Source organism: Tursiops truncatus, chromosome 9, assembly GCF_011762595.2.
Source record: "Tursiops truncatus isolate mTurTru1 chromosome 9, mTurTru1.mat.Y, whole genome shotgun sequence".
In the NCBI taxonomy this organism is placed as follows: domain Eukaryota; kingdom Metazoa; phylum Chordata; class Mammalia; order Artiodactyla; family Delphinidae; genus Tursiops; species Tursiops truncatus.
In genome coordinates, this window is record NC_047042.1 from 31,519,002 (window position 1) to 31,544,490 (window position 25,489).

Here is a 25,489-nt window from a genome sequence, read left to right on the forward strand (position 1 = left end):
TGGTTTGGATTAAGTCTTGTATGCTTCTCAACAAGTGACCGTTGACACTAATCTCATGTATTCTTTTTTTTTTAATTGATGTATAGTTGATTTACAATGTTATGCCAATCTCTGCTGCACAGCACAGTGACTCAGTTATATATACATTCTTTTTTTATATTCTTTTCCATTATGGTTTATCACAGGATATTTAATATATTTCCCTGTGCTATACGTTAGATAATCTCATGTATTCTTAATTCTCAAGGTTTACTTACCGGTAAGTACCTTTCTTGTGTGATTTGAGCCCCTGAATTCATGCTAGAGAATTCTGCATTTTTCACTCCAAAATCCTCCCTTCCAGTTGTTAGAAATATTTTTCATAAAAGAAATTTAACACATACCAAGAAATAGTTCATGTCATATGGCTTTGAAGAAGTTTTTTTAACAATATCACCAATTAAATTTGTTCTTTTAAGAGTAGGTTATAGTATACAATTTTATATAATTATATTATTGTACTCTTGGTGATATTTCAGAACTCATATGTACCCATTACATACCTGTGTGAGTCAAATCACCATGAATCATGCTAACAGAAAGGCTTAAGGACGTTCGTAGGCTTGTAAGTAGTACATTTAATTTAAAACAAAACTGACTTCTTAGAACCACTTGAGACAAGGGATATGTATGAGTGCCTTTAGCCAAAAGGCAAAAATATCTTGGCCAGTGACAGTTGATACACGTTTAATGGTCTGTTGATCCAGATGTTGGGCTGACAGGTGATAACTGAGGTGAGGGATAGCCAAGACTTTGACATGCAAGTCACTTCTTTTGATTTGGGAAAGAGTGAACAAAACGTAATGTGACTAATGGTTTTCAGTATCTACAGTGTCTAATACGGAGAAGTTTATATAGAAGAAAAGGAAGAGTTTTATGGTTTGACCTTTTAAAAAAATTGTTTTCCTTTCTGCTGTTACATTTCAATTTTTAAAAATATAAATATGTATAATTGGTCGTTAAAATATCTTAAAAACATTATGAATCTGTGGACTGTCTTAATCCTTCCATGTGATTGTCATTTCCACTTTTAGAAAAGTAAATTGGCTGATCTCTTATAGCTATTTGCTATTGCCAGGTGTTTGCTAGAAAATCAAAACAAAATAACAAAATTTGAGTAGGAATAAAGGAATTGTAGCATGCGCATAGGTGGAAAAAGACGTCATAGGGCCATCTTTGGCGATTCAAGGCCAGTAAAAAGACCGGATTCCCGTATCTATGATGCTTTTCCCTGTCCAAACCCAGGATTCCATGACTTTCCTGTACTTCCTTTCCCCTCACCCCTGACATGGACGGTTTGTATCCACACCCTCAGGAGAACATTGTGCAGTGAGAGCCATTGCTGTGGCTCAGCACGCCTTGGGACCTAGGCCCCTTCCGGCATTAACTCAGTGGTTATTCTCTGTACTTATGTCAGTCTCAGTGTCATCATCCCGCTAAAGGTAAGACCTACCTTCTAAGGTGGTTTTGAGGAACACAGATCATGTGGGTGACGCTTGTGGTACAGCCCACAATATGTGGTCCATAAAGGTTGGCTGGTATGGTTATTTTCATACAGACTAGCCACTGTCTTCCCCCCGACCAACCGACGTTTCCCCGTCACCTACTGAAGCCACTGCCGGCTTCCTGGGGCACAGTAAGGAGTGGGTGTGGTTCAAAGCATGGTTTGGGGCTCTCTGGGGCTAAAACATGTGTGCTGGGTGGCAGTGGTGGGCAGGGGTGGGGTATGGAGGTTCACTCAGACATTCACATGGATGGAATATTCATCAGGCTGGAACTTGTAGACTGCCCGTTGTGGTCCTTTAACGACCTCACCAGTCAAATTCCAAATCCTTGCAAAAGCTGAGACTTTATCTTACAACTTTGTCTTCGCCAGAGCAGAGAGCCCTGTGCTCAGCCCTAAGTAATAGGTGTTTGGTCATCCGTTTCAACCAAACCTTTCTTTGTGACCCTAAACCACAAGTCTCCCTTTCACCTGTGTGAGAAAGATAGCAGCCACGTGATATTGGAAAGAAAGAATTCTAATGACTGTTCTGGAAACCAGACACAGAGGCATGTCTGCTGTCAGTCACTGGTTGAAATACATTTCCTAGAAATGTTTTCAAACACAGGCAGTACATTAAAGTAAATTTTCTTGTATTGGAAGTGTTCAGTTTGTGTAAGATCTCGTGCCACATTGCTTAGAAAGAGCCTTAGTTGTGTTTCCTTTAAATGAGTAAGTTTGCAGAATAGATTTTTAATTCTTAGGTTTAAAATAGGCAATTGACTATCCATTGCTAAACTTTATTTAAAATAACTTCTCTCTAGTGTCCATAAAATTTCTTTTAACTAGAAACAAAAGTAAATTAGTAAATAAATAAAATTTTACTTGTCTGAAATTCAGCACTAATGATTCACAATGACCAAGGGAAAAAAAATTAACACTCAGAATGGTGATATATTTCAAGTTTTGAAAGAAAGCTGACAGTAGAGATTCTTCTTAGTGCTCAGGAGATAAAAATATCATACCTTGTTTTAAGTTGAGTCAAGTATTAGAGTTATTGCTTGGAATAACCATGCCTGAGACTTCTGATTTAAGATTTTTTTTTAACATCTTTATTGGAGTATAATTGCTTTACAATGTTGCATTAGTTTCTGCTGTGTAACAAAGTGAATCAGCTATATGTGTACATATACCCCATATCCCCCCCTCTTGCGTCTCCCTCCCACCTTCCCTATCCCACCCCTCTAGGTGGTCACAAAGCACCGAGCTGATCTCCCTGTGCCATGCAGCTGCTTCCCACTAGCTATCTATTTTACATTTGGTAGTGTATGTATGTCCATGTCACTCTCTCACTTCGTCCCAGCTTACCCTTCCCCCTCCCTGTGTCCTCAAGTCCATTCTCTATGTCTGCGTCTTTATTCCTGTCCTGCCCCTAGGTTCATCAGAACAATTTTTTTTTTTTTTTAGATTCCATATATATGTGTTAGCGTACAGTATTTGTTTTTCTCTTTCTGACTTACTTCATTCTGTATGACAGACTCTAGGTCCATCCACTTCGCTACAAATAACTCAGTTTCGTTTCTTTTTATGGCTGAGTAATATTCCTTTGTATATATGTGCCACACCTTCTTTATCCATTCATCTGTCGATGGACACTTAGGTTGCTTCCATGTCCTGGCTACTGTAAATAGAGCTGCAGTGAACATTTTGGTACATGACTCCTTTTGAATTATGGTTTTCTCGGGGTATATGCCCAGTAGTGGGATTGCTGGGTCATATGGTAATTCTATTTTTAGTTTTTTAAGGACCCTCCATACTGTTCTCCATAGTGGCTGTATCAGTTTACATGCCCACCAACAGTGCAAGAGGGTTCCCTTTTCTCCACACCCTCTTCAGCATTTATTGTTTGTAGATTTTTGATGACGGCCATTCTGACTGGTGTGAGGTGATACCTCACTGTAGTTTTGATTTGCATTTCCTGATGATTAGTGATGTTGAGCATCCTTTCATGTGTTTGTTGGCAATCTGTATATCTTCTTTGGAGAAATGTCTGTTTGGATCTTCTGCCCATTTTTGGATTGGGTGATTTAAGATTTAATGTTTAAATTAATTTTTCTTTGTTTCATGACATTTTAGAATATTTAATTGACAGGCACTTAGGAGCACAGTTTGTAGCTTAAGAATGCATATGTGATGTTAATCATACAAGATGCAGCAACTCAGGTCGATTATGTTAAACTGAGCGAATCTTCGAACTGGATATTAATTTTTTTTGGATATTAATTTTTATTGGTAGATGCTGGCAGATTGGTATTGAAAGCTTCATACCCATGACAAATCCCATGTTCTCATCTGTATTGTTAAGTAAAATGATACTTGCATTGATCATGAAGAAATTTGTCTTCCTGGCTCATTTGTGAGAGCACCTGCCGTTACTGATCAGTGAGCTACACAACCACAAGAAGAGTCTTTGGGGAGAAACAGCGTGCTAGATGGCATGAGAGCTGAGTGTCAACAATATTCTTAGTTCTCTTCAGTCTATCAAGAGTATGCCTCTACCACTTAAGGGGCATCTCTCTAAAGCCAGCACACCAGGGACCATCACACACCACATCCAGTGGCCTTTGAATGCTCTGTCTCATGGACCTCCTTCCAACAACTTTTGACTCTTATGATCTGCTCTCTTTTCCAGTCCTTTCTTGTTGGCTTCTATCACATTTATGTCTCCCAATTCTCCAATTTCTTTTCTTTTTAAACTCATCTTTCTCCCACCATTGCCCAAATATGAACATCCACCCTAGCTCAACCCTCAACCTCCTGCTTACATCTTCCTAGGATTGTCACTGAGAATTCATGTTGTTCCCAAGCACTCTCTTTATACAGTTGCTCCCATCTTCATCTAGCCTTCTTTAGCAAACTCTGCTCTTCGATAATTTTGCTCAGTAGTTCCATTTAAAGTAGCCTAGGGAACCCAAGCTCACTGCATTTAAAAGTAAACTCATCCTCCCTCTCCTTATTCTTCCTGTATCCCGTTGGACTTCCGGGATGCAGCAGGTGTAATCTGCATCTCTTGTCACTTCTCACCTTGAAAGTCTTCATTCACTTCCCTTTTCCTATAGAACGAGCCCCAGGCTCCTTAGTCTAGAGCTCAAAAACGCTCCAGGAATTGGCTCCAACTTACTTTTCAGTTACACCATGTGACCTCTTCCATTACTGTTTCACAACTGTACCATAGACTGAGACTTACATACTCGCGTGTCCCCAGACAGTTCATGTGAACGAATGAAGCCAACCAGAGCAGAACTGTGCTAAACTGGGGAGGGTACCCTGCGTAAAGAGCGCAACTCAGGTCTAAACCACGGCTGCCATCTGAGATATGGACGTGGTGTTGCCAGATCTCTGATTTTTAAATATTGTCATCTAACAGAAAACATCTTTAAGGGCAAAACAAGGCTCAAAGGCCACAGGTTTGTGACTCAGCCACAGGCACACACCCATTACCCACTCCTTTGCTTACATCCTTCACCTCTTTCTCCGCCAATTCTGCTCAGAAGTTCGGAGGTCGTCTCACACGCCACCTGTTCGGTGCAACCTTCCCTGGCCTGTGGAGTCTCTCCTTTACCCCCTGTGACATCTATGTTTGGTGTTGCTCAGTTGCCGTGTTACCTTACTTAGTTCATCCCATGGGGATACACGTCTCAGCTCCCTTTCTCATTATGAGCCTGAAGCCATGGACCAGCGTTGTGCTTCCCTGTATCAACCCCCAGTGCCTCAACCAATGCCTTATGTATAGTCATTCCTCAATACACAGTTTTGGTTGGTTGACCGGTAGCACTTGGAGAACTGGGACAGGACAGACATAAATAATTTTAGGAAAATAAAGAACAGGTAGTATTTATTCCGTGCTTGATACATGCCAGATTCTTTGCCAGATGCATTAGCTGTCCTGTTTAACTCAGCTACAACTCTGCTAGGTGTGGATGTGACATCCACTTCACGGTGGATGACTTAACTAAGGCCCAGAGAGATTAGGTACTCTGCTCAAGGCTACCCAGGTAGGAATTCAGCTCTCCGACTCCCTTTGCACGCTTTACACTGTGTTCTGAGCTTCCCAGCGGACTTGGCAGATACGTGAAGTGTGCCCGGACACTTGAGAGCAGCTGATTGGGGCTGGGACAGCAGGAGCTCATGGGGCCCGTCCACTCTGTAACAAGAGTGACCTGCAAACTGACCCTTTCTCTGTGTGGAGAAGATAAAAGTGCTGCTGTTAATACTCCATGCTGCTTCTAGTGCCATTTTTAAAAGGCAGCATGTGCAATTAAACTTAGCCAAGAACATAAAACCTGCTGTATTCAAATCACTCTTTCCTAAAGAAATATGGTGGGATTCCAGAACCATATTTTACAAGTTAAAATGAAAACGGATTTCATTATTGGAAGAGGGCCACGCAATCCGTATCGTAAGTTCCTGTCGTTCAAGGGATGACTTTTCAGGTTTGATGTAGAAACAGCATTAAATGAATAAGCCTTTCTTGTGCAACCAATATCTAAAAATAAAACTAGATCAAGATTTGACAGTTTTAGAATGGCTAAGCAAGACCCTGGTGAAATCGTAAAAGTCTGCAGGAGTTAAGTGAATTGAAAAGCTGTGGTGAACAGCTGCATTTGAGGCCATGAATACTGCTTTTTGAAATGTAAAATACACTGAGCGAGAAGCAGAGCTTGTGTTGGTGGCATCGCACTTCAACCTGTGATTCATACACGAACAGTAAGGTTTTTTTGTTTGTGCTTAATCACATTACATGGCAGTGCTTCTCAAAAAATAATGGTAAGTTGTAACATTCCAGGGCCAGAAATGGGCGCTTTCGTGTACAAAGCTTTTCTTGGCTCCTTGGAATAGAGGTTAAGTAGAGCATGTTGTAGAGCACCTTAAATTTCATTGCATCTCAAGTAGAAACGTGGGTGAAGCAAAACTACTAACAGTACTTTAGGGGATATGAGTTAGTAGAGAAATGTTGAATATTCACATTGCCTTACTTAGATTAAATGGCTCCTATGGGCAATTGTCTGTCAAAACTCTTTTCATTTGCTTTCTTGGTAATTCATTTTAACTGGTGAGTGGTTTCATTACGGCAGTGCATTTTGCTGGCGAGCGTTGAAAAATAACCGAGGTAGATTTCTCTAATTGTTTCTAAGTCACCCTATATGCATTATGATTTCTAGGCTTCTGGGTTCGTTTTTATGTTTTTGGTTTTTCTTTTTTTACCTCCCCCCCCCCCAAAAGGCATTAAGCTTAGACCTTTTGGAAACATTTAGACCATTTTCTTTAATTTGATTAAATTTATATAACAGAAACCTTTAAAAAGAGTCTGTACCAAACCAATTACCGTTCCACCTTGACACTACTCTGGGATATTATAGAAACACCTGTATTTTGCAGAAATAAAATGGAAATTTTTAGTGCTTGATACACTTAAAGTGGTAGTGAGAAAATTTTTTAATTTATGCATATAAGAAAAATACATTCAAGTAAAATCAAATAAAAATAGATAATTCTTTTCTTATGTCTTAAAGTTAAAACAGTAACAAATGAAAGGGAAAAGTTCTGTATTAATTAACATTATGGCTAATTATAGACCTGAATTTTAGAGCCATTTCTATCAAGTCTAGATTTTGACAGCATATTGATATATTTTATTTCAGGTTACATTGTTCTTAAAACTGTAATAGTATTTTCCCTCCAGTTTTGATAGGTATTAGCATGTTACTTTATACTGCAAAGAGTAATTCCTGTATTTTAAAAAGCCACTACAAAATGTTATGTTATTTGGGGAAAGAAGAGGGGTATTCCCAAAAGGATGGCTGAGTATTTTTGTCAGTGATGAGCCAAGAATTTGGGATTAGATTTAGAGATGGATTTAAAGAATAGAATTTCAAAGAAAAGTTTTTGGTACATTAATACCTAGGTATTCATTAAGCTAGAAATCAAAATGAATGCATCTTTTTATTCAGAGTGTTAGTCTGTATGGCAATGATGAATGTGTTTAAATGAAAGATGTTTTTATACACAAAGGTGCTTTTCTACCTAGAGTCTTAAATTACTATTAATTAAGCAGTATATAATATAATAGATAATTATAGTGTTTTAATGTGGATGCCAGTGGATTTGCTAGTCTTTCTAAATGGCCATTGTTGGCTAATAGTCTTCAGGGGATCATTTATATAGCCATTGTGGTTCTAAAAATATCTCTAAATAGCAGTGGGACAGCCTTTTTTGAAGCATGGATATTATAAAATGCACTTTTATTTGAAGTGTGCTGTTTTGAGTATATCACTCAATTACTTTCATATGCGGCAAAAAAAAAAATACCAATGTTGAAAAGGAATAAAGGAAAGCTCTTTGTATACAGAAAAATTTCAGAACAATATGGTAGTTAGAGAAAGATTTGAGTTAGGAGTATTGGGAATCTGTTCTATTTCATTGGATTTTTAGCTATTCTATTCATTAGGTTTTTAACTGGAGATGTTTTTATGTAGCTTCGTTGTTTTTATTTTAATTAATATTTCTATGGCAGAGAGATAATTAGATAACTGCTGATGAATATTAAATATGGTAGTAGCTTAGGGGAGATAAGCATTTCTGGGTCAAAGCCCTCAACAAAATATTATCTTATGTGAGCTGATTAATTGAATTGAATGCCAAATGGTTTTGCCACCATCCAACCAAACTCTCACAGCCACTCAGTTCATTATCTAAGGCTCTTCCAGAATGGAATGAATGCTTTTGTCAAAGTTAATGGTGCTCTTTTTAATCTGAGCTACTCATGGAGGAAATCTTGATTAGAGAATACTTCCCACCTCACTAAATTAGATACGCGTAAGAACATCCCAGAGAGTCTGAACCTGAGTGTCACACCAAGAATTTTACATGCTGAATTGTCTGAGGTTCTCAGTGCCGTCGCCCAGTGGTTTCTGTATATTGTGGGTTCCAATCTGTAAGGGCCCATTGGAAAGCCTGAAGTCAATTCTAGGTTCTAGGCTGCTCTATGGTTCTTGCTGCCTGTGTCTAACATTGAATGCAAAAAAGACTTAATTTCCAATTAGACCAGAGAAGCTAAGGATTCTCATCAACCATGTTTAGTACAGAGATATGTTATAATTTGTGAACATAACTGTTTAGTAGCATCCCAGAGTGATAGTTTTCAAGTTGGATTCCAAAATATCCTAGGGGTTCAGACATTATGCCATTGTTGGACCTTAATTTCAACTATTTAAAAAACTGTAATGAGGGAATTCCTGGTGGTCCAGTGGTTAGGACTCCGCAGTTCCACTGCAGGGGGCATGGGTTCGATCCCTGGCCAGGGAATTAAGATCCCACAAGCCTGGAGGTGTGGCCAAAAAAAAATTAAATAAAAAATAAAACACTGTAATGAAAGAGACACAAAATTTCACATACACATTCCAAGTTTTTCACTAGGATGCCAGTGATTAACTTGTGCTGCCAGGTTAACTCGTTTGGGGGTAGATGTTACAATAAAGCTTCTTCTGCCTTTTTGTGCATAGATTGGAAACTTTCGTAAACAGGGACTCCAGTAGAGAGCTCCTAGCTCTGCTGTGCATATCCACTCACATTCAGACTCCTGTGCATATCCACTCACATTCAGTTGTGCAACCAGCCACATTCCCAGTTTTCCTGTACTGGGCTTAATATATGCCCAGCAAGGCCCAAGCACATCTGTTTGAGAACTTGCTTTTCCACAGAGTAATAGTGGGTTAGACCAGTGACTGTTCACATACTACAGTGTGATACAACATTATAAGTTTAGGCTTAATTTACATTTTAGGTGCCATTTGTCAAATTATTTTTTTTTAGTGAGGAATACTGATATTTATCTATTATAAAAAAAATAAATACCTTTGAAAAAAATTACCTAATACTCTTCATTAACACCTCTGGTTCATTTTAATTAAGGGCCTCTTGCCACTAGAAAGCAAGCTTTTTTGGTCAACTATTACCTTTTTCAGCCACTTACCTGTTTGGATCAGAACTATCTTGATATTTTGCAGCATAAACAAACCATGGAAATAAATTAACCCCTGCAGTTCATATAGGACTGTAGGTGTCATTCACAACCGCTTTTTATCAGAATTTTGTGTTCTTCAACACGGCCTTTTGTTTTGCATTGATAACTTTTAAAGAAACGTTGCTGGTTATTTCTAAAATTCTGGAATTTTTCTAATCTTCAGCGTAGAGCTATAGAATTCTGTATTGGGCAGTTCTTTCTGTTTCCACATTTGTAGTGTAAGAGAGCATCAATGCTATTTAGGATACAAGCTCACTATTCTTACAGTTTTCTACTATATCAAATAGCTAAAATTTTGATATCCAGAATGTAAATGATATGAAAATTACATAATATTTTTAAATGAATTTCAAGGTAAGGAGATTGGTTAAAGACTACTATAGCAAAAGGTCTACTTTGCATTCTGACTGTAGATCTTTTCTATCATTTTTGAAATTTTATTGGAGGTCACTTTGCCTGTTCAGGAGTTCCGTATTATATGTAAGCTGGACTTTTCGAAGAACACTCAGGCAAAGAGGCAATAACAGTGGAACCTGTTTTTGTTGGTTGAAGAGTTAGAAAAGGAATTAGGAGGGAGTATGTCATGATCCATTTTACGTGCTTTCTCTTTCCTTTTTTTTTTTTTTTTTTTTTTTTTTGCGGTACACGAGCCTCTTACTGTTGTGGCCTCTCGCTGCGGAGCACAGGCTCCAGACGCGCAGGCTCAGCGGCCATGGCTCACGGGCCCAGCCGCTCCGCGGCCTGTGGGATCCTCCCAGACCAGGGCACGAACCCACGTCCCGTGCATCGGCAGGCGGACTCCCAACCACTGCGCCACCAGGGAAGCCCTCTCTTTCCATTTTTAACTGGACTTAGTTCTGCCTCTCTTCACAACAGTAAGAAAATCACTCACCACTTTCCCAACTTCTTACAGATGCTTTTGAGAGGTACAGGTGAATGGCCTTGGAACCTGACGTGTGTCCTCTGGATTTTATTATCCATTGTTCTTGTCCTAGACTTAGGTAAATGGCTTCAGAAAGCCTTTATTTATTAGAACATATAAGCATCATTCCCTGTAGGTCTGGAGTGCATACTTCAGAAATCTTATAAAATTTATTTTTAAAAGCACTTTTTTTTATGCATTGGTTTTCCATAACGTCTATACCCAAAAATATAGATGATGTTTTAGGGAAGGAAAAAAAGGTGACAAAATTGTATGTTTAGAGAGCCTTGTAATAAAAAAAATCTCATTGCTTGAGGCATTCTCTATAAGAGTTTTAAAAAATAACTTTACTAAATCATGTATTTTGTGGCTAAAATTCCCCTAACCTCACCCCTCCCACTGCCACCACCATTTGTCATATTCCTTCTGTGCACACTGTTCCAGGGCCTGGCTAAGCAGCTGCCCCTCTTATCACCGATTTGCTCACCTTGTGTTTATTTTCCTTTCTTTGCAGAGACCCTCCTTGATGACTTCCTTCTCACGTACACGGTCTTCATGACAACTGACGACTTGTGCCAGGCGCTTTTGAGGCAATATCCTTCATTAACTTCAGGATGCTGTGTCGGCTTCCTCTCAGACAGATGTCTCACATTAGGAATGAACTGCCTTTCTTCATTTACTCAGCCCCTCGGTAGAGTGTGGCTATGTTAAATATTCATGTCATGATAGCCAAGGTGAAAGATGAAATGAAACAGACCAGGCAAGGGGAGCTGGAAATGAATGCAGAGCCGCTGTTTTCACGTTCTACGTCGTGGGTAAATTGTGCTGTCGATATTATGTTTTCTTCAAACCTACGTCTCAAGACTTTAGAATCTGGAGATGAATTTGGCCTGCTGGGTAAACACCAGAGTCAAGAGGTTGAGTGGATTGGCGATAACTGAGGTTAGAAGACAATCAGTCAGTTAGTGCCAGACCATGTGATGGGAAAACATACATATGTGAGTGTGTGTTTCTGGGCAAGTATCCCCGGGGGAGACAAGGATTCCCCACTTGGGAGGTCTTATCCCCGTAATCGACTGTCATCGTTTCAGAGCTTTGTCAGGGCATGCTCTCTTAGGATGATGGATGTGATTAGAAGGTTGATGACCAGTTAAGGAGGCTTTAGGATTGCATACACTAACTAGAAGAGTTGCAACAGATCAAAGGCTGGAAAGCCATGCCAAGGAAAGGCACTCAAAGTTTCCGAACGAGTGTCTTGCCTCACAATGTTTAAGGAAGAGTTTTTTCTTTATCATTAGTCAAGCCATGATAGTTACAGGAAAAGAGGAAAAGAACATTTGCATAAGTGGAAATAATGTAAGATAAATCTTTATATTATGCCTTTCAAGAGAAAAACTAGAAGAAATAGATACTTTAATAGATTCTTTTTGTGTTTGCTTGAGTTTGTTTCACAGGTAGAAATCAAAGAAATCAGATGTCCTTGATGTACTTTTTTTTTTTCCTGAGTTAGTTGCTTTAATTTTATGGTGACATAACAAGGATTATAAGTATTTTTTCTCCAGATATAGCCATTCTAAAATGTTCAGGGTTAGCTATTACTTTTCTCCCCTATTTTATTTTTTTATTGAAGTATATTTGATTTACAATGTTGTGTTAATTTCTGCTGTACAGCAAAGTGATTCAGTTTTTTATATATATATATATATATATGTATAGTAGTATTCCATTGTATATATATGTACCACATCTTTTTTATCCATCCAGTCCTTGATGTCCTTTTGCAGGTTGGGGAGACAGTGACTGAATTTTGTTTTAAAATAGTTACAAAGCCTGATACACAATTGATTCCTATTTTGCAATTATATATCAGCATTGAAGAATGGAGAATCCTGTCCAGTAACCCCAAAACCTACCTGTGTTTGGTATCATAGCATTTTCTATTTCTAGCTAACTTTTCAGTGTGTCCAAGATACTCAGAATGATAATTTGGGGGGCAAAAATGCTAGGTTGTTTTGGAAAGCGCCAAGCTTCTGTCTCATTCCTAAGGCTTTAAGCATGTTGCCTTTGAGGTTGTTATTTTTATATAATTTTAACAGCATAGTTAATACATAGTCATTGTATACAAATTGGGAAATGCTTATAAGTATAATAAAAATAATTCATGTTCTCTGAAATCTCATTACCTTAAGAAGCCACTGTTAACTATCAGTATATATCTTTCCAGGTAATGAATATATAAATAAACATAGTTAATAGAAATGGGTGATCCTAACGTATACTTTTCTTACTTGCTTTCCTACTTAACAGTATACTGTGCATGTCTTGTGTCTGTAAATATAGTGCTGGACCATCAGTTTTATGGCTATAGAAAAGCCCTTTAAGTAGATATGCAGTCATTTATTTAACTGTCCTTAATGGTTGAAGCATTTAGGTTATTCCTATTTAATATTTTTTTATTCCAGTGAAAATGAAAATTAGCAGCCCTTTTTTACTTACATTTGCACGCTTATCCATTTCTTTTTTTTTTTCACATAAATTCCTAGGGTGAGCATTTGAATCATATCACAAATTATGCTCCAGAAATCTGTGCTCATTTGGCGCTACTTTAGAATGTGAATTTCTGATGATCAAAGTAACTTTCTAACTTCTGATCTAACTTTTATGGAAACAGTGTCCACCTATGTAGTGAGGCCAGATCTTTTGGAGCCTTAATCTCTTGTGATTAATGGGCCACCTAGGGTCTCTTGGAGGTGGCATTAACCCATGCTGCCTGTGGAGCTATGTCAGCAGCTGTCAGTTCTGTTGTCCAGTCTTTATCCTCATGGCCTGCCACCATGTTATGTAAATCGTTTTCCTGGGCTTACCCTCTTCAGTGCACACCTTTTACTCTCCCTACACATATTCTTTTCTTCCTGCATGTTCAGGTACTTGTAGATATTTTGGAAAATGTGCCTTAGCATAGTTTGTGAAAGCAAGAATAAACGGATCTCTTCACATTTTTTACTTGCAACAATGTAATTTCCTTAACGATTTGCACCTATTCTGCTAAGAAGTATCAAGGCAAAGAAGAAAACTCAGATGTTCCTTGTCGGAAACGGAAGGTCTTGCATCTTGTTTCCCAGTGGATTGCTCTGTACAAAGACTGGTTACATGAAGATGAACATTCAAAAATGTTTTTAAAGGTAATGTAAAACATCCAGTTATTGAGTAATTCTTTTATGCCAAATGACTCATTTCAAAAATCTCATTCGTGGGCTTCCCTGGTGGCGCAGTGGTTGAGAGTCAGCCTACGCGGGTTCATGCCCCGGTCCGGGAAGATCCCACATGCTGCGGAGCGGCTGGGCCCGTGAGCCATGGCCGCTGAGCCTGCGCGTCCGGAGCCTGTGCTCTGCAACGGGAGAGGCCACAACGGTGAGAGGCCCGTGTACTGCAAAAAAACAAACAAAAACAAAAATCTCATTCGTTGGTTACAGTCATCTAACTTGTTTGTAATATTGAAGTTATGATTCAAAGTATTAATTTGTTTTGACCTCTGAAGCCTGATATTCCTTACATAGAAGAAGGCAAGTTTTATCGTCACTCATTTAAGGTTATTTATTTTATATAAGTCATGGGAATTTTGACTGCAAATGAAATAATTAAGGAACGTAAAATAAAAGATACTTTAAAACTTGATACTGTTTAATATGTTGAAATGTATTATAACTTTAAACTAACAATTCCCATATCTACAATAATGGGATAAAACATTTATCATTTAAAACCTATAGTGACAATGTATACATTATGAAACCTTTTCAGGACCTGGTATATTTTGAGACATTAGAGCAATAATAACCTATAAAATAGATACTAACCTAGATTTATATTTGAAATTGGATAAGCTGATATATGTGTCTAATCATTAGTGGGCTGCAGTATCTTTTCAATACCGATGATTCTCTGGAGATGGCTTGTAAACAGTTGGATTCTTTTGGCCACCAGAACCGTATTAGCTGTGCAAGTTAACACAGGGAAGGGGTACAGTGAATTTGAGCAGGGAAGAGTTCTATTTCAGAAGAGGCAAGTATCTAAACTGATTTTGCCTTTCATGAAGGAAATCACTTTGATTTCAAAATTCAGATATCACTTAGACATCCAGTTAAAAACTGGTTTAAATCAAGTCTCTGACTAAACTAATGTTATTTTCAAATCAACTGGGTAGTTTAATTCAATGGATTTTTTCACTCCCAAATGGTTATGTGGATATTATTTCTAAAAATTTAGAACAGGCATGGAAGTTTTGAGTAGCCAGCCAGAGATCTCTTTTAAGTTTCCACCATTCCCTACCTATAGCCTTTAAAAGCTTCCACAGAGCCACACCAGTTGAGCGAGGGGCTAGGAGGTGGAATCCCACTCAGGATCTCATTGGTACCTGGTTTAACCCCCAGCATTGTTCTGGATTCCACTTATTTCCCTGAGCAGGTTAACCACTCTATGAATCTTAATCCTTACAAAATAGGCATCAAACCAATTAAGCTGAAATCTTCTTTTTCCCCCAGACCATATACAGAAATGTACTGGATGATGTATATGAATACCCAATACTTGAAAAAGAACTGAAAGAATTTCAAAAGATACTTGGAATGCACCGTCGTCAGTAAGTAATTTTCCTCATCACAGTTAGTAAAAGAAAGCAGCACATGTGATAGAATTGGGGGTGTCTCATATGTACCATTTGGAACATTTTGAATCTGAGATTTATCTTGATTCCTTAGGTTCTCCAGTAGTAAATATTTGTTTTTATATCTCAAGATGAATGAACACTAAATCAAGCTTATTGGCTATTTTTTTTTAACCCTGTTTGGTATGGTAGAAACAAACTGCGCCACGACAGTCTGGGTACATAAGAACAATTAACTAATAAATTATTATTTAGTTTTAAAAGTGTAAATATTTAACTTGTCATTTGGGGGAGCTCATAGCTATCTCTAATGAATAGGAAAAACGTTTTATAAATAGGTCCCAGCAAGTCATGGTGCATTTTTAAAGTTCAGTTTTATGGATTCCCTGAAGTTTCTTTATCAATTCAGAAAACTTAAAGGAAAGCATTTATTCAGTGACTTTTGTCATATCCAAGGTGTGTCACTGAGGTGTCCATCATTAGTCTTTCATATTTCTAATACCTAACTTTACTCTGATTTACCACTAACTCTTCTTATTAATTTTGGTAAATGAAAACATCAAGTCAGGGCTTCCCTGGTGGCGCAGTGGTTGAGAGTCTGCCTGCCGATGCAGGGGACACGGGTTCGTGCCCCGGTCCGGGAGGATCCCGCATGCCGCGGAGCGGCAGGGCCCGTGAGCCATGGCCGCTGAGCCTGCGCGTCCAGAGCCTGTGCTCCGCAACGGGAGAGGCCACAACAGTGAGAGGCCCGCATACCGCGAAAAAAAAAAAACCATCAAGTCATTATTCAGTTTTCAGATGTAGCTGCAAAGTTAATCTGAAGGGAAAAATTGTTCTCTGATTTACAATGTAGTTTCTACTTTTTAAACATAAAACACATCTGTTGTTAAGTTGTGAAAAACTTCTATTAAGATTTCAGCAGTCACTTCTCATAGAAAATGTTAATTCAGGCCTCTCAGATTATCGATTTGAGATTTAAAGCCTGACTTAATTTTAGTAAAGGGAGATCTATTTAGTAAAGGCTATATAAAGAACTTTAGGGTGCAAACAAATTATAAACCTTAGTCCCAATCAGGAAAATCGCACATTTAGAAATTCAGAAATGAGGGGCAAGGTGTTAGAAATGAATGTTGTGAATTTTGGTGGTCATCTTTTATCACAGTCTACACTGTAATCAATTTCGGTAGCCTAAGACTAGTATGAAAATATGAACAAACAAATGAAGCAAAAAAGAAAAAGAAAGAAACCTTTACATCAGAATAATCCCCTACATGGAAGTTGATCTATGCTGTAAGGCAGGCCTTCTTACAGTTGGGAAAATTTAATTCTGGTTTAGTACACATTTAAATGCATTAAATAAATAAATGGAATTTAATACATTCCATTTAAAAACTTACATAAAACTGGGAAATAAAAGATTTAAGTAAGAAAACTGTCTAAGACATGATTCTTGCGTCTTTGGTACAAGGTGAAGTATCTCTAGATTCTGGGATAAGATTTGAGCTGGGGACCTGCAGAAGACCCCCAGTTCCACCACACATAGAAACATCCTGGAAAAGATCTGTCTTGGCTGACTTATTTAGCTATCTAAAGAACAATAATTTCACCGAAAATCTAGCCACATGTGAGAAAACTTAGAGTTTCTGTGGAAATAAATCCAGTTCTTTACTCAATGCTCAGTTTCTATGGGTAGAAAGCAAAATATACCTGTTGAATAAATAGCTTCTTTTCTTCCTGGTTCACTGGAAATCCAGAGCCCAGTGTCAAGTGTGTTATGCATAGTAAACTAGTGAATACTGTGTGTTTTATCTTTTTGAAAAGCAAAAACCTCTGCCCGCTGCCTGAAAAGGAGTCTCTGTGACAATCACTACACTATTCTGCGTTTGAGACAAAGACTGATGTCTTATCCTTTTCCTTTCAGCACTGTAGATGAATATTCACCACAAAGGAAGGTAAGGCAGCCCCTTCTGTCTGAAACGGGGTGATCTGGTTTGGAGGCCTGGCCTTGGCCCACTTGGTATTTCTTCATAATTAATGAACGCTGCCTCTAGCAGAGGAGGGCCAGGTGGGGAGCCGGGGGCTGCACCTTGCCTCCCCACTCCTACCTCACCTAGCTTTCCCTGTGCTTGTGCAGATGCAGTTTCAGCCAGGTGCCCTAGACTTTATGACATTCTGAATTCTTGTGGTGCGTTTTGGAGACTCAGAGTTTCCCCAACATCCCCAGAATGATATAAATATGATTTTTAGTCATTGATATAAAGATAGAAAACCGTCTATGCAAGACTCTTGCCTGCAAGAGTAAGGAAGTCTTGTAAGAAGAAGGTTGGAACCCTTCAACCCACCAGAAAGAGAGATGGTAGCCAGAATGAATGTGTTTCCTCTTCAACTTGGGGGGAAATGCTAAATGAGATGTCAGGCACAAGTTTTGCAGGAGCTGATATATCAGGTGATGGATAATCATAATGGATCACGTACCTGTTTCTCTTAAGCAAGTCACTGCACTACAGCAGAAGTGTGAAACCATCTCGACGTGGCTTTATCCAAAAGCAAGGTTGCTGTTGGGATGGGGAAACCATGTCTCTCTCAGGAGAAGCAGCTATGGATGTTTGTAGTAGCGAGTGTTAAATATCACGCCCATATTCTCCGGCATGTTGCAGAGAATCATTTGGGGGGCTTTTTCCCTTGGCCGAGGTCTATCATGTTGCTCAGACTCTCCACCTCCACGTGCATTAATTGAGGCCGCTCCCAGTTTATTCATCTAAGATTAGATGGGTGGATTTCATATTAAAAAAAAAAATTGGCACGCTCTTTTGGAACATGTTGCAAACAGCTCTGGTTTTCCAAAGGGCAGCAATACATTCGTTCATTGTTCTTGTTCTCCCTTCTTGCAGAATAAAGCCCTTTTCCACCAATTCAGTCTTAAGGAGAACTGGCTCCAGCATAGAGGAACTGTGACGGAAACAGAGGAAAGTGAGTATGGTTTAAACAAGGCTCTGGGGCAGGTGGAGTAGCAGCTAATCACCATCATTCTCCAACTTTAACACATCAGCCTGCCTTTAACCCTTTCTAGCTGCCACATCCCTAAGACACGCATGTTAGCATCCACAGTGATAGTTTTTCTTCTCTTGCTGTGGGCGTTACAGTTTTCTTTATCACAGAGTACTGTCCCAGGTAGGGAAAGGAGACTGCAAAGAGCCCCCTGCGTTCTTGGGGAGATGTGCAAAATGGACTGGAAAAGCAACCTTTCCCCTTGGCTGCCTTCTCCCCTGCTGTCAGCCCATCGCCTGTGACTCACTGGAAAGTCCCTTAAAGCCACCGTGCAGGGCTTTGGCTGAGTCAGTCCCTGAGATTTAGAGAAGAAAATCTTCGAGAAAATAATGAAAGGAAGGATGTGCAGTCGAAACTCCTCCAAGGCAAGGCCCTGCCGGGCAGTGCCACACGTCCAGTGTGTCCTCAATCAGTGCTGCTGGCAAAAGGGCTCGTGACGCACCCTGAAGAGGGCTGCTCCATCAGTGCAGGGGAGACACCTCTGTAACACTCTGAAGGTGCTGATGTACTTTTTATTTTAAATTTAATTAATTAAGTTATTTATTTATTTTTTGCTGTGTTGGGTCTTCGTTGTTGCACGCAGGCTTTTCTCTAGTTGCGGCGAGCGGGGGCTACTCTTTGTTGTGATGCGCGGGCTTCTCATTGCGGTGGCTTTTCTTGTTGTGGAGCACGGACTCTAGGCGCACGGGCCTCAGTAGTTGCAGCAGCCAGGCTCAGTAGTTGCGGCTCGCGGGCTCTAGAGCACAGGCTCAGTAGTTGTGGCGCATGGGCTTAGTTGCCCCACAGCATGTGGGATCTTCCCGGACCAGGGATGGAACCCATGTCCCCTGCATTGGCAGGCGGATTCTTAACCACTGGTCCACCAGAGAAGCCCCTGGCATGCTTTGCTACATTACTGTTTTATAAAGGAACTGGAAGTGGTTTCCTCCTGTGTAGATAAAGGTTGAGTCAGGGGCAGAGCTGGGAAACACAGCAATTCAAATGTGCACGCTATTGTGACTTGGAGACTTTCTCTTTTAATTCGCCTTTCCCGACAGCGCTGAAATTTTAAGTGTGGACGTTGAATATTTATTCAACTTATTGAATGTTTAAACAACAAAATGTCACAGGATACCTCTTGTGTTCCATTGTTTGTGTATAACCAAACATGATGGCACTCGTTGGGTCATAGTGTCACCTGTACCAAGTGGAGGAACAAATGGAATGACCTCACCTCATCTCTCAGTTGCTGACCTTCCTTTCCCATTTGTCTTACAATTAATTGTATAATCTTCCAAGCTGAGTTTCAAAGAATCTGAGTATTTCAAGACCTCCCCCCTCCTCCTTTTGTTCATCATCTTACTGAGCAGGCTGTAAACTTTCCTCACACTTAGTAGTTTGTAGACTGCAGCTCTGCCTTGCTCCAGAATTCCGTCTTTTTGTGGAAGGATAAAAACATTTTGTCTCTCACAAGTCTGTTGACAACACATAAAACAGCTATTTGTTAGATGCTACGGTTTTAGTGACACACCCAACCAAACCCAAAACAAAATACTGTCAGTGCCTCTTGGTGGCGTGTTTACTTTGAGGTGTGTACTAGTGAACCCCTAGTTTGTCTTTTGCTTCATTCGCATTTCTGTGCAAACATTCCTGGGTTTATTTCTGTGGTGCATTTAAATTGCATATGAAATTTCTCTAGGACCTGCACTCCCCAATTTTTTTTTTTTTTTGCAATCTAGAAGAGAAGAATAAGTATATTATTGTCCTTCTGTCTTTAGTAAAGAAGCTGGTGTTTTATACATTCAGAATGGCTGATACAAGAGGCAAATAACGTGTCAGTTATTTCCATTGCTACAGTTTCTGCTATTAAATCATAAAGAAACATTGTTTCCAGGGCCCATTCACCCTGATAGTGATAATGTCCTAGTAATAATGATTAGTACCACAGACAAGAAGAAGGAAATTAAAAAGGCTGGAAATGTGACCTCCATTTGAAAACTAAACTCACTACCACCTTGATATGGGTGGAGGGGCGGCACGCGGAGGTTCATTCTTATACGAGCAGGAAGGCTGAAGCCAAAAACCATAGCAAGTGACAGATTTTTTAGATAAGCTTATGAGAATTCAAATAACAAAATGTGGTGGTCTTTACTGAGCCACTGTGCCTGTCCAGAGGTGAAGTGTACAACAAAAATGTTTGAATTAGACGCTTTAATAGACTGCTTTGGGAGATCACAGTAACCCTCACAGAAGGGACTCCGAAGTCTAGTCCCTGTTGCACAGATCCCACTGTGTTGTGGCCAGGCTGCCTCTACCCTGAGCAGACGCTTTTGCGTGATGTGGGTCTCTCGCTACAGTATGGGATGCTTAAGCACTACTCCACCTTGCTCAGCAGCTTTATCACGTCTCCGTCTCACGTGTGTGCAGGCTCGCATTGCTGTGCCCTCAGGCACCCGTGTGCACACATATATATGTAAATCTAGCTGTGTCTGCTCTGTACTGCAGGGAATAGTGTGGCGGGTGCCTCGATTTGGGTGAAACGTCTGTACCTCATGGCCACAGCTGTTCTCTGTCTACTCACAGTTCTTTCACCTCATGCAGTTTTCTGTCACGTGTATATCACGGAGCACTCCTATGTCAGCGTGAAGGCAAAAGTTTCCAGTACAGCCCAAGAGATCCTGAGAGTGGTGGCGGAAAAGATCCAGCATGCGGAAGAGGATCTGGCTCTGGTAGCCGTCACGTTCTCTGGGGGTAAATTATTTTCTGTCTTTGAATATTAATCTTTCACTGGATTGCCTCCAGAAGGAGAGAGTTGACATTTTTATGGAGTAGACGTGCAGCGCGTCCCTTCTGGGTCTGCAGCTGGATGAGCACTCTAACAAGAAGAAGCCAGCTACCAGAGGTGTTTCCATGACAACAGTTGGGTACCGTTGGATGCTGAATTTCCTCCCCAAGAACTGAGCAGAGAGGCGCGCCAGTGTTTTGAAATATATTATAAAGCTTTACATATTTTGTACTCTAGATAAGCCTTCTGTTTTCATATTTAAATTAACTTGGGAAATTGCTAAAGGATGAAATTACTTTCCGAAGAAAAAAGAAAGGCAGCCTTGAACTAGTCTTTTTGCTGGCTGACAGTTTAATACTTAAAGACTCCCTGTTGAAGGAAATAAAAACTGTACAATAAGCCGAAAGCTCACAGGCAGTGTTCCTTCAGGCAGACGTGGGGAGGGAGCCCTGGTTATAGTTTTTGCCTCTGTTGGGCCTTATTTATCCTCAGAGAATGGTTTATTGTCTGTTTTGAATAAGATCACACAGATTACAAGCTGATACTATTGATCTGTGAGACCTGAACAGACCCCTGCGTTTTCACTGGAGCCTGTCAGATCTCAGTGTCACTGGCCTCCTTTTTTGGCTTACGATCTTTATGTAATATCTCATTAACCCTGAGAAAAATACAAAGAAAGTGACTTAGTCCCAGTAGTTGAAAAATGGGAGTACTGTGTAAACTAACCAGCCAGAGATGGGGCGGGCCGGGGAGGGGGGAGCAGATAAAGGGCATTCCTGTTTACCCTTTGTTACCATTCTAGAGTCAGGAGAAGAAGATCAGAATGTATTGTACTTGATGCGAAAGCATTATGTGATGGAACATTGCCTCTTTCGCTTTGTGACTCAGAGGCAGGTAAAATGGGCCTACAAGCTAGTTGATTACATATTCAAACAAATACAGCCCATCTCCCCTGTCCTAGTTAAGTGAGGCACTCCTTCCTCTCCCTGAGCGTTGTGCCTCCCATCAAAACATTCTCTAAAGAAAAAGAGCAAAAATTTCAGAAACATGTGGACTACATGAATTTTAATCAGGGAGTAGTTGAATGTTTAATAAAATATATTAGGTATTCCAGATAAATATGATATTTGTATATTAATTTTAAGTGACCAAGGATATTACATGATTCTAAACAGTATTAAACTTCATCAAAATCAGCATTTGCCTCTCAAGGCAATACCATAACAGAAAGTAATCATTGGGTCCCCATGCAGACAGAAGGTGCTGGAGAAAGAAGGACCCTGAGAGACCCTGGTGGCACAGCTGAGACCCACACCCCCTTGGAGGCTGACTCAGAGTCGGCCCAGGGCCACACGTGAACCTGGGAATTAATGAGTGGGTCTTTTACTACCCAATATCTATTTGATGGCTGTGAAATACGATTTTTACACTCTATTAGATTCATCTGTCGTTCTAATGTGTATAGACTCATAGCGAATCATCACTAGCAATATCAGTTTATCTCTGGAATTATCTCACAGGTTTGGAAATATGCCGTCATTTTCCATCCATTAGTAGTTTCGTCTGTTAAGAACCTTTCTGCCTGCAGCTTCACATCCACCAAGCAATAATGTTCTTATGAAGAAAAAAAGCCCACAGAGCTTAATGTATTCCTTGCTCTAGTTACGTAATTTTTAATAAATGTTTTAAATGCTACATCAAAATGAAATGACAGTGAGATCTACAGTTATTTTCTTTTTGTTAAAAGAAGTTTAGAGATATTGGCCATGTTGTAGGTTTTGTGGACTTTTCTAAAAGGACTGGTATTATTACCCTCACAGCTTTCAGTAGGTTTCCAGCTGTTTTGTACCCAAGTTAGGTATATATGTATGTAGTAACAGAAACCTACCCAGTTACTCAGAGCTTAAAATCCTATCACTTTTCATTGTTCATGGTGTAGTGACAAATCTGAAAGTAAGAAAAACACTTCTTAGCAAATGGAAAAATTACTGTCTGAAAGCCATGGCATTTGCAGAATGCAAATTCCATAGCAAATGCAGAATGGCTCTTATAAAGTCAGATTTAAGGTATATATGGGCACACAGAGGGTTGCAAGAAATTGTAGCTAAAGAGGGAGGAGATAGAAGAACGTCAGAGCCCGGCCATGTGGGACCATTTACTGCCGACGTCAACAGGCCGACCTGACAAATACTACTTATCTTTGCAATGCTGGGCCATAAAGAATGTATTCGAGTATCATTTGTGTACTCTGTATCAAACAGAAATGTTCAAAACAAAATCTGGCGCTCGAACTGATTATCTAGAAAAAGAGATGTGGCATATTGTATTTCCAACCATGCTGGGTAACTGGAGGGCTACCTTAGGAGAGGCTGATTATGTCACAGTGGAATAAAGTTGAGTATCACTTTGGTCGATTCCCGTCTGCATCTTGTAGGTGGGGGGAGGACGTTTTTCTATGAGAAGCCTATTGTGTTATATAAGAGTCCAACTATGGTAGAAAAATGGCCAAAGGACAGGAACAATAGGGGAATAAAATAGAAGTAGAATAGATGAAAAAAAATAGATGAAAATATTCACCTTTACTAGTAGTCAAGAAATACAAAGTAAACCGAGAATCTATTTTTGATTTTAGCAAAACAGTAAACTTATTCAAAGGAATGGTGAGCGTTGGTGGGTGTAAGAATTGGAAAGCAGTTTGGCAGCTTGTATCAAAAACTTTAAAAATGTTCCTTCGCTTTGACCTAGGAATTCCACTACTGGGAATCTGTCTTAAGAAACTCATCTATAAGCAGCCAAAGATTTATGCACAAAGATGTTGACTTTGGCAGTATATATATGGCTGCTGTAATAAGAGATCCCATTTATCAAACCCCTGTTATGTGCTGGTCCCTGTGCTAGTATTTAGCATGGTTCTTGCCATCTAATTTATATGACCAAAAAAACTGGAAACCATTAAATGTTCAACAACAGAGGAAAGATTAAATGATGGCATAATAGACAGTTATATAACCAGTTACACATGACATGACATTCTAAATAATTTTGACAAGTGGGTAAGTAATTAAAATAGGAATATAAAACCACATAAGGAATAATTACAAATGCATGTATCTATAGTGATTATTAATGCAAACATATAAATAATAATTTTGACCATATGTACATGTGTGCACACACATATTTGCATAAAGATCAGGATGGAAATATACTCAACTGTTACCAATATTACTATCATATGGTTACTTTAGAGTGATGGGATTGTGAATGAATTTTACTTTCTTCCCTAAGCTGTTCTGTGTAAAGAATGACTAAATATTTTAAGAATTAATTGCAGAGGGTACCTCTTTATGGATTCTGAGCATTGATTTTCTGGTATCATTGTATAGCATGTGCAGAACTGAATTAAATCTACTTCACATCCCATTTATTTTTAAATATTTTTCTTTGGCAAATTTCACTCTTTAGATGTACTGTGAATGCCTACTAGGTGTTCTTGTGTTTCTAATTACTCTTTTTTGTAAATAAAGAAAAGCATGAACTTCAGCCAAATGACTTGGCCATCTCCAAGTCCCTTGAAGCATCTGGTCGGATATATGTCTACCGGAAAGACCTGGCTGACACTTTGGTGAGTACCTTTAGCCTTGTACTTGAAACACACAGACCCACACGTCAGACTGAGACCATGTATTTGTATGTTTGAAAATGAATGTTAGAAAAATACATCAAGCTGTTTCCTCCTGTAGTCAACAACACACTTTTCAAACAACACTGCGTTTGCAAATCAAAGGCAGGCCCATCTTTAGGGACTCTCAACCCCTCCTAAGTCAAACGCTATTTCTCTCTGAGTCCCTGTGAAACAAGGGATTTGAGAGATGTGACTCTTTCTCTGATGGAATCTTAATTCCATTCTTCTTTTTTGGCGGCTATATGGAGGTTAGGCTGAGGAACGCATCCTGTGTGGATTTAAAGGGAAAGAGACTCTGTCCTTAGTTCCTGTCCACTGGGTCCACTTTGAGTGAGCCATTCCTTTGAAGGAAGGGTGGATGGTTACCCTTCCCTGTGTAAAATGGCACCTAACCGTGCAACGTCAGATGCCACTGAAGTGTAAGCGTATGAAGAAACATAGAACGCACACTGTATGTTATTTTCCGTCCTAAATTTAAGAACACTTACGCCTAACTAGATGATTTGTTGTTGTTCCTAAAAACCTCGGTCTCATGGTTGCTTTCTCAACGGTAGGGTCAGGCCTCAGATCCATTGCCCATAAAAAGTGGGCTGTATCAGGTCGTGATTGTATCATCCAGACTTATGGTCCTGGTCTGTCCCATGGAGTCATCACAAGGATGGGTCTTTCCATCTGGCTCCTGTTGTATATATAATGGAGGAATCTGTATACCATGTGGGTTAACCAAAACTGCTTATAATAAAAGTATCTTATGTAAAATTATCTGCAAGATATCAAGCTAGCATAATGACATGAGTCACTG

At 39.5% G+C, this 25,489-nt stretch overlaps 1 protein-coding gene across 5 annotated transcripts in view; it reads left to right on the forward strand.

Annotated features, from left to right (window-relative positions):
- The window catches only part of RAPGEF5 (Rap guanine nucleotide exchange factor 5), a 219,690-nt gene that overhangs the window by 160,662 nt on the left and 33,539 nt on the right, over positions 1 to 25,489 (forward strand). For 3 of the 5 annotated variants that reach the window (XM_019928553.3, XM_019928536.3, XM_033862969.2), the window contains 7 exons: positions 11,042 to 11,120; positions 13,565 to 13,709; positions 15,069 to 15,166; positions 17,112 to 17,142; positions 18,082 to 18,160; positions 20,801 to 20,968; positions 24,530 to 24,627. In XM_019928553.3, coding sequence (XP_019784112.1) covers positions 11,042 to 11,120; positions 13,565 to 13,709; positions 15,069 to 15,166; positions 17,112 to 17,142; positions 18,082 to 18,160; positions 20,801 to 20,968; positions 24,530 to 24,627 — 698 coding nt within the window. The remainder of the gene's footprint in view (positions 1 to 11,041; positions 11,121 to 13,564; positions 13,710 to 15,068; positions 15,167 to 17,111; positions 17,143 to 18,081; positions 18,161 to 20,800; positions 20,969 to 24,529; positions 24,628 to 25,489) is intronic. The other 2 variants (XM_019928544.2, XM_033862968.2) reach the window with 1 other exon arrangement.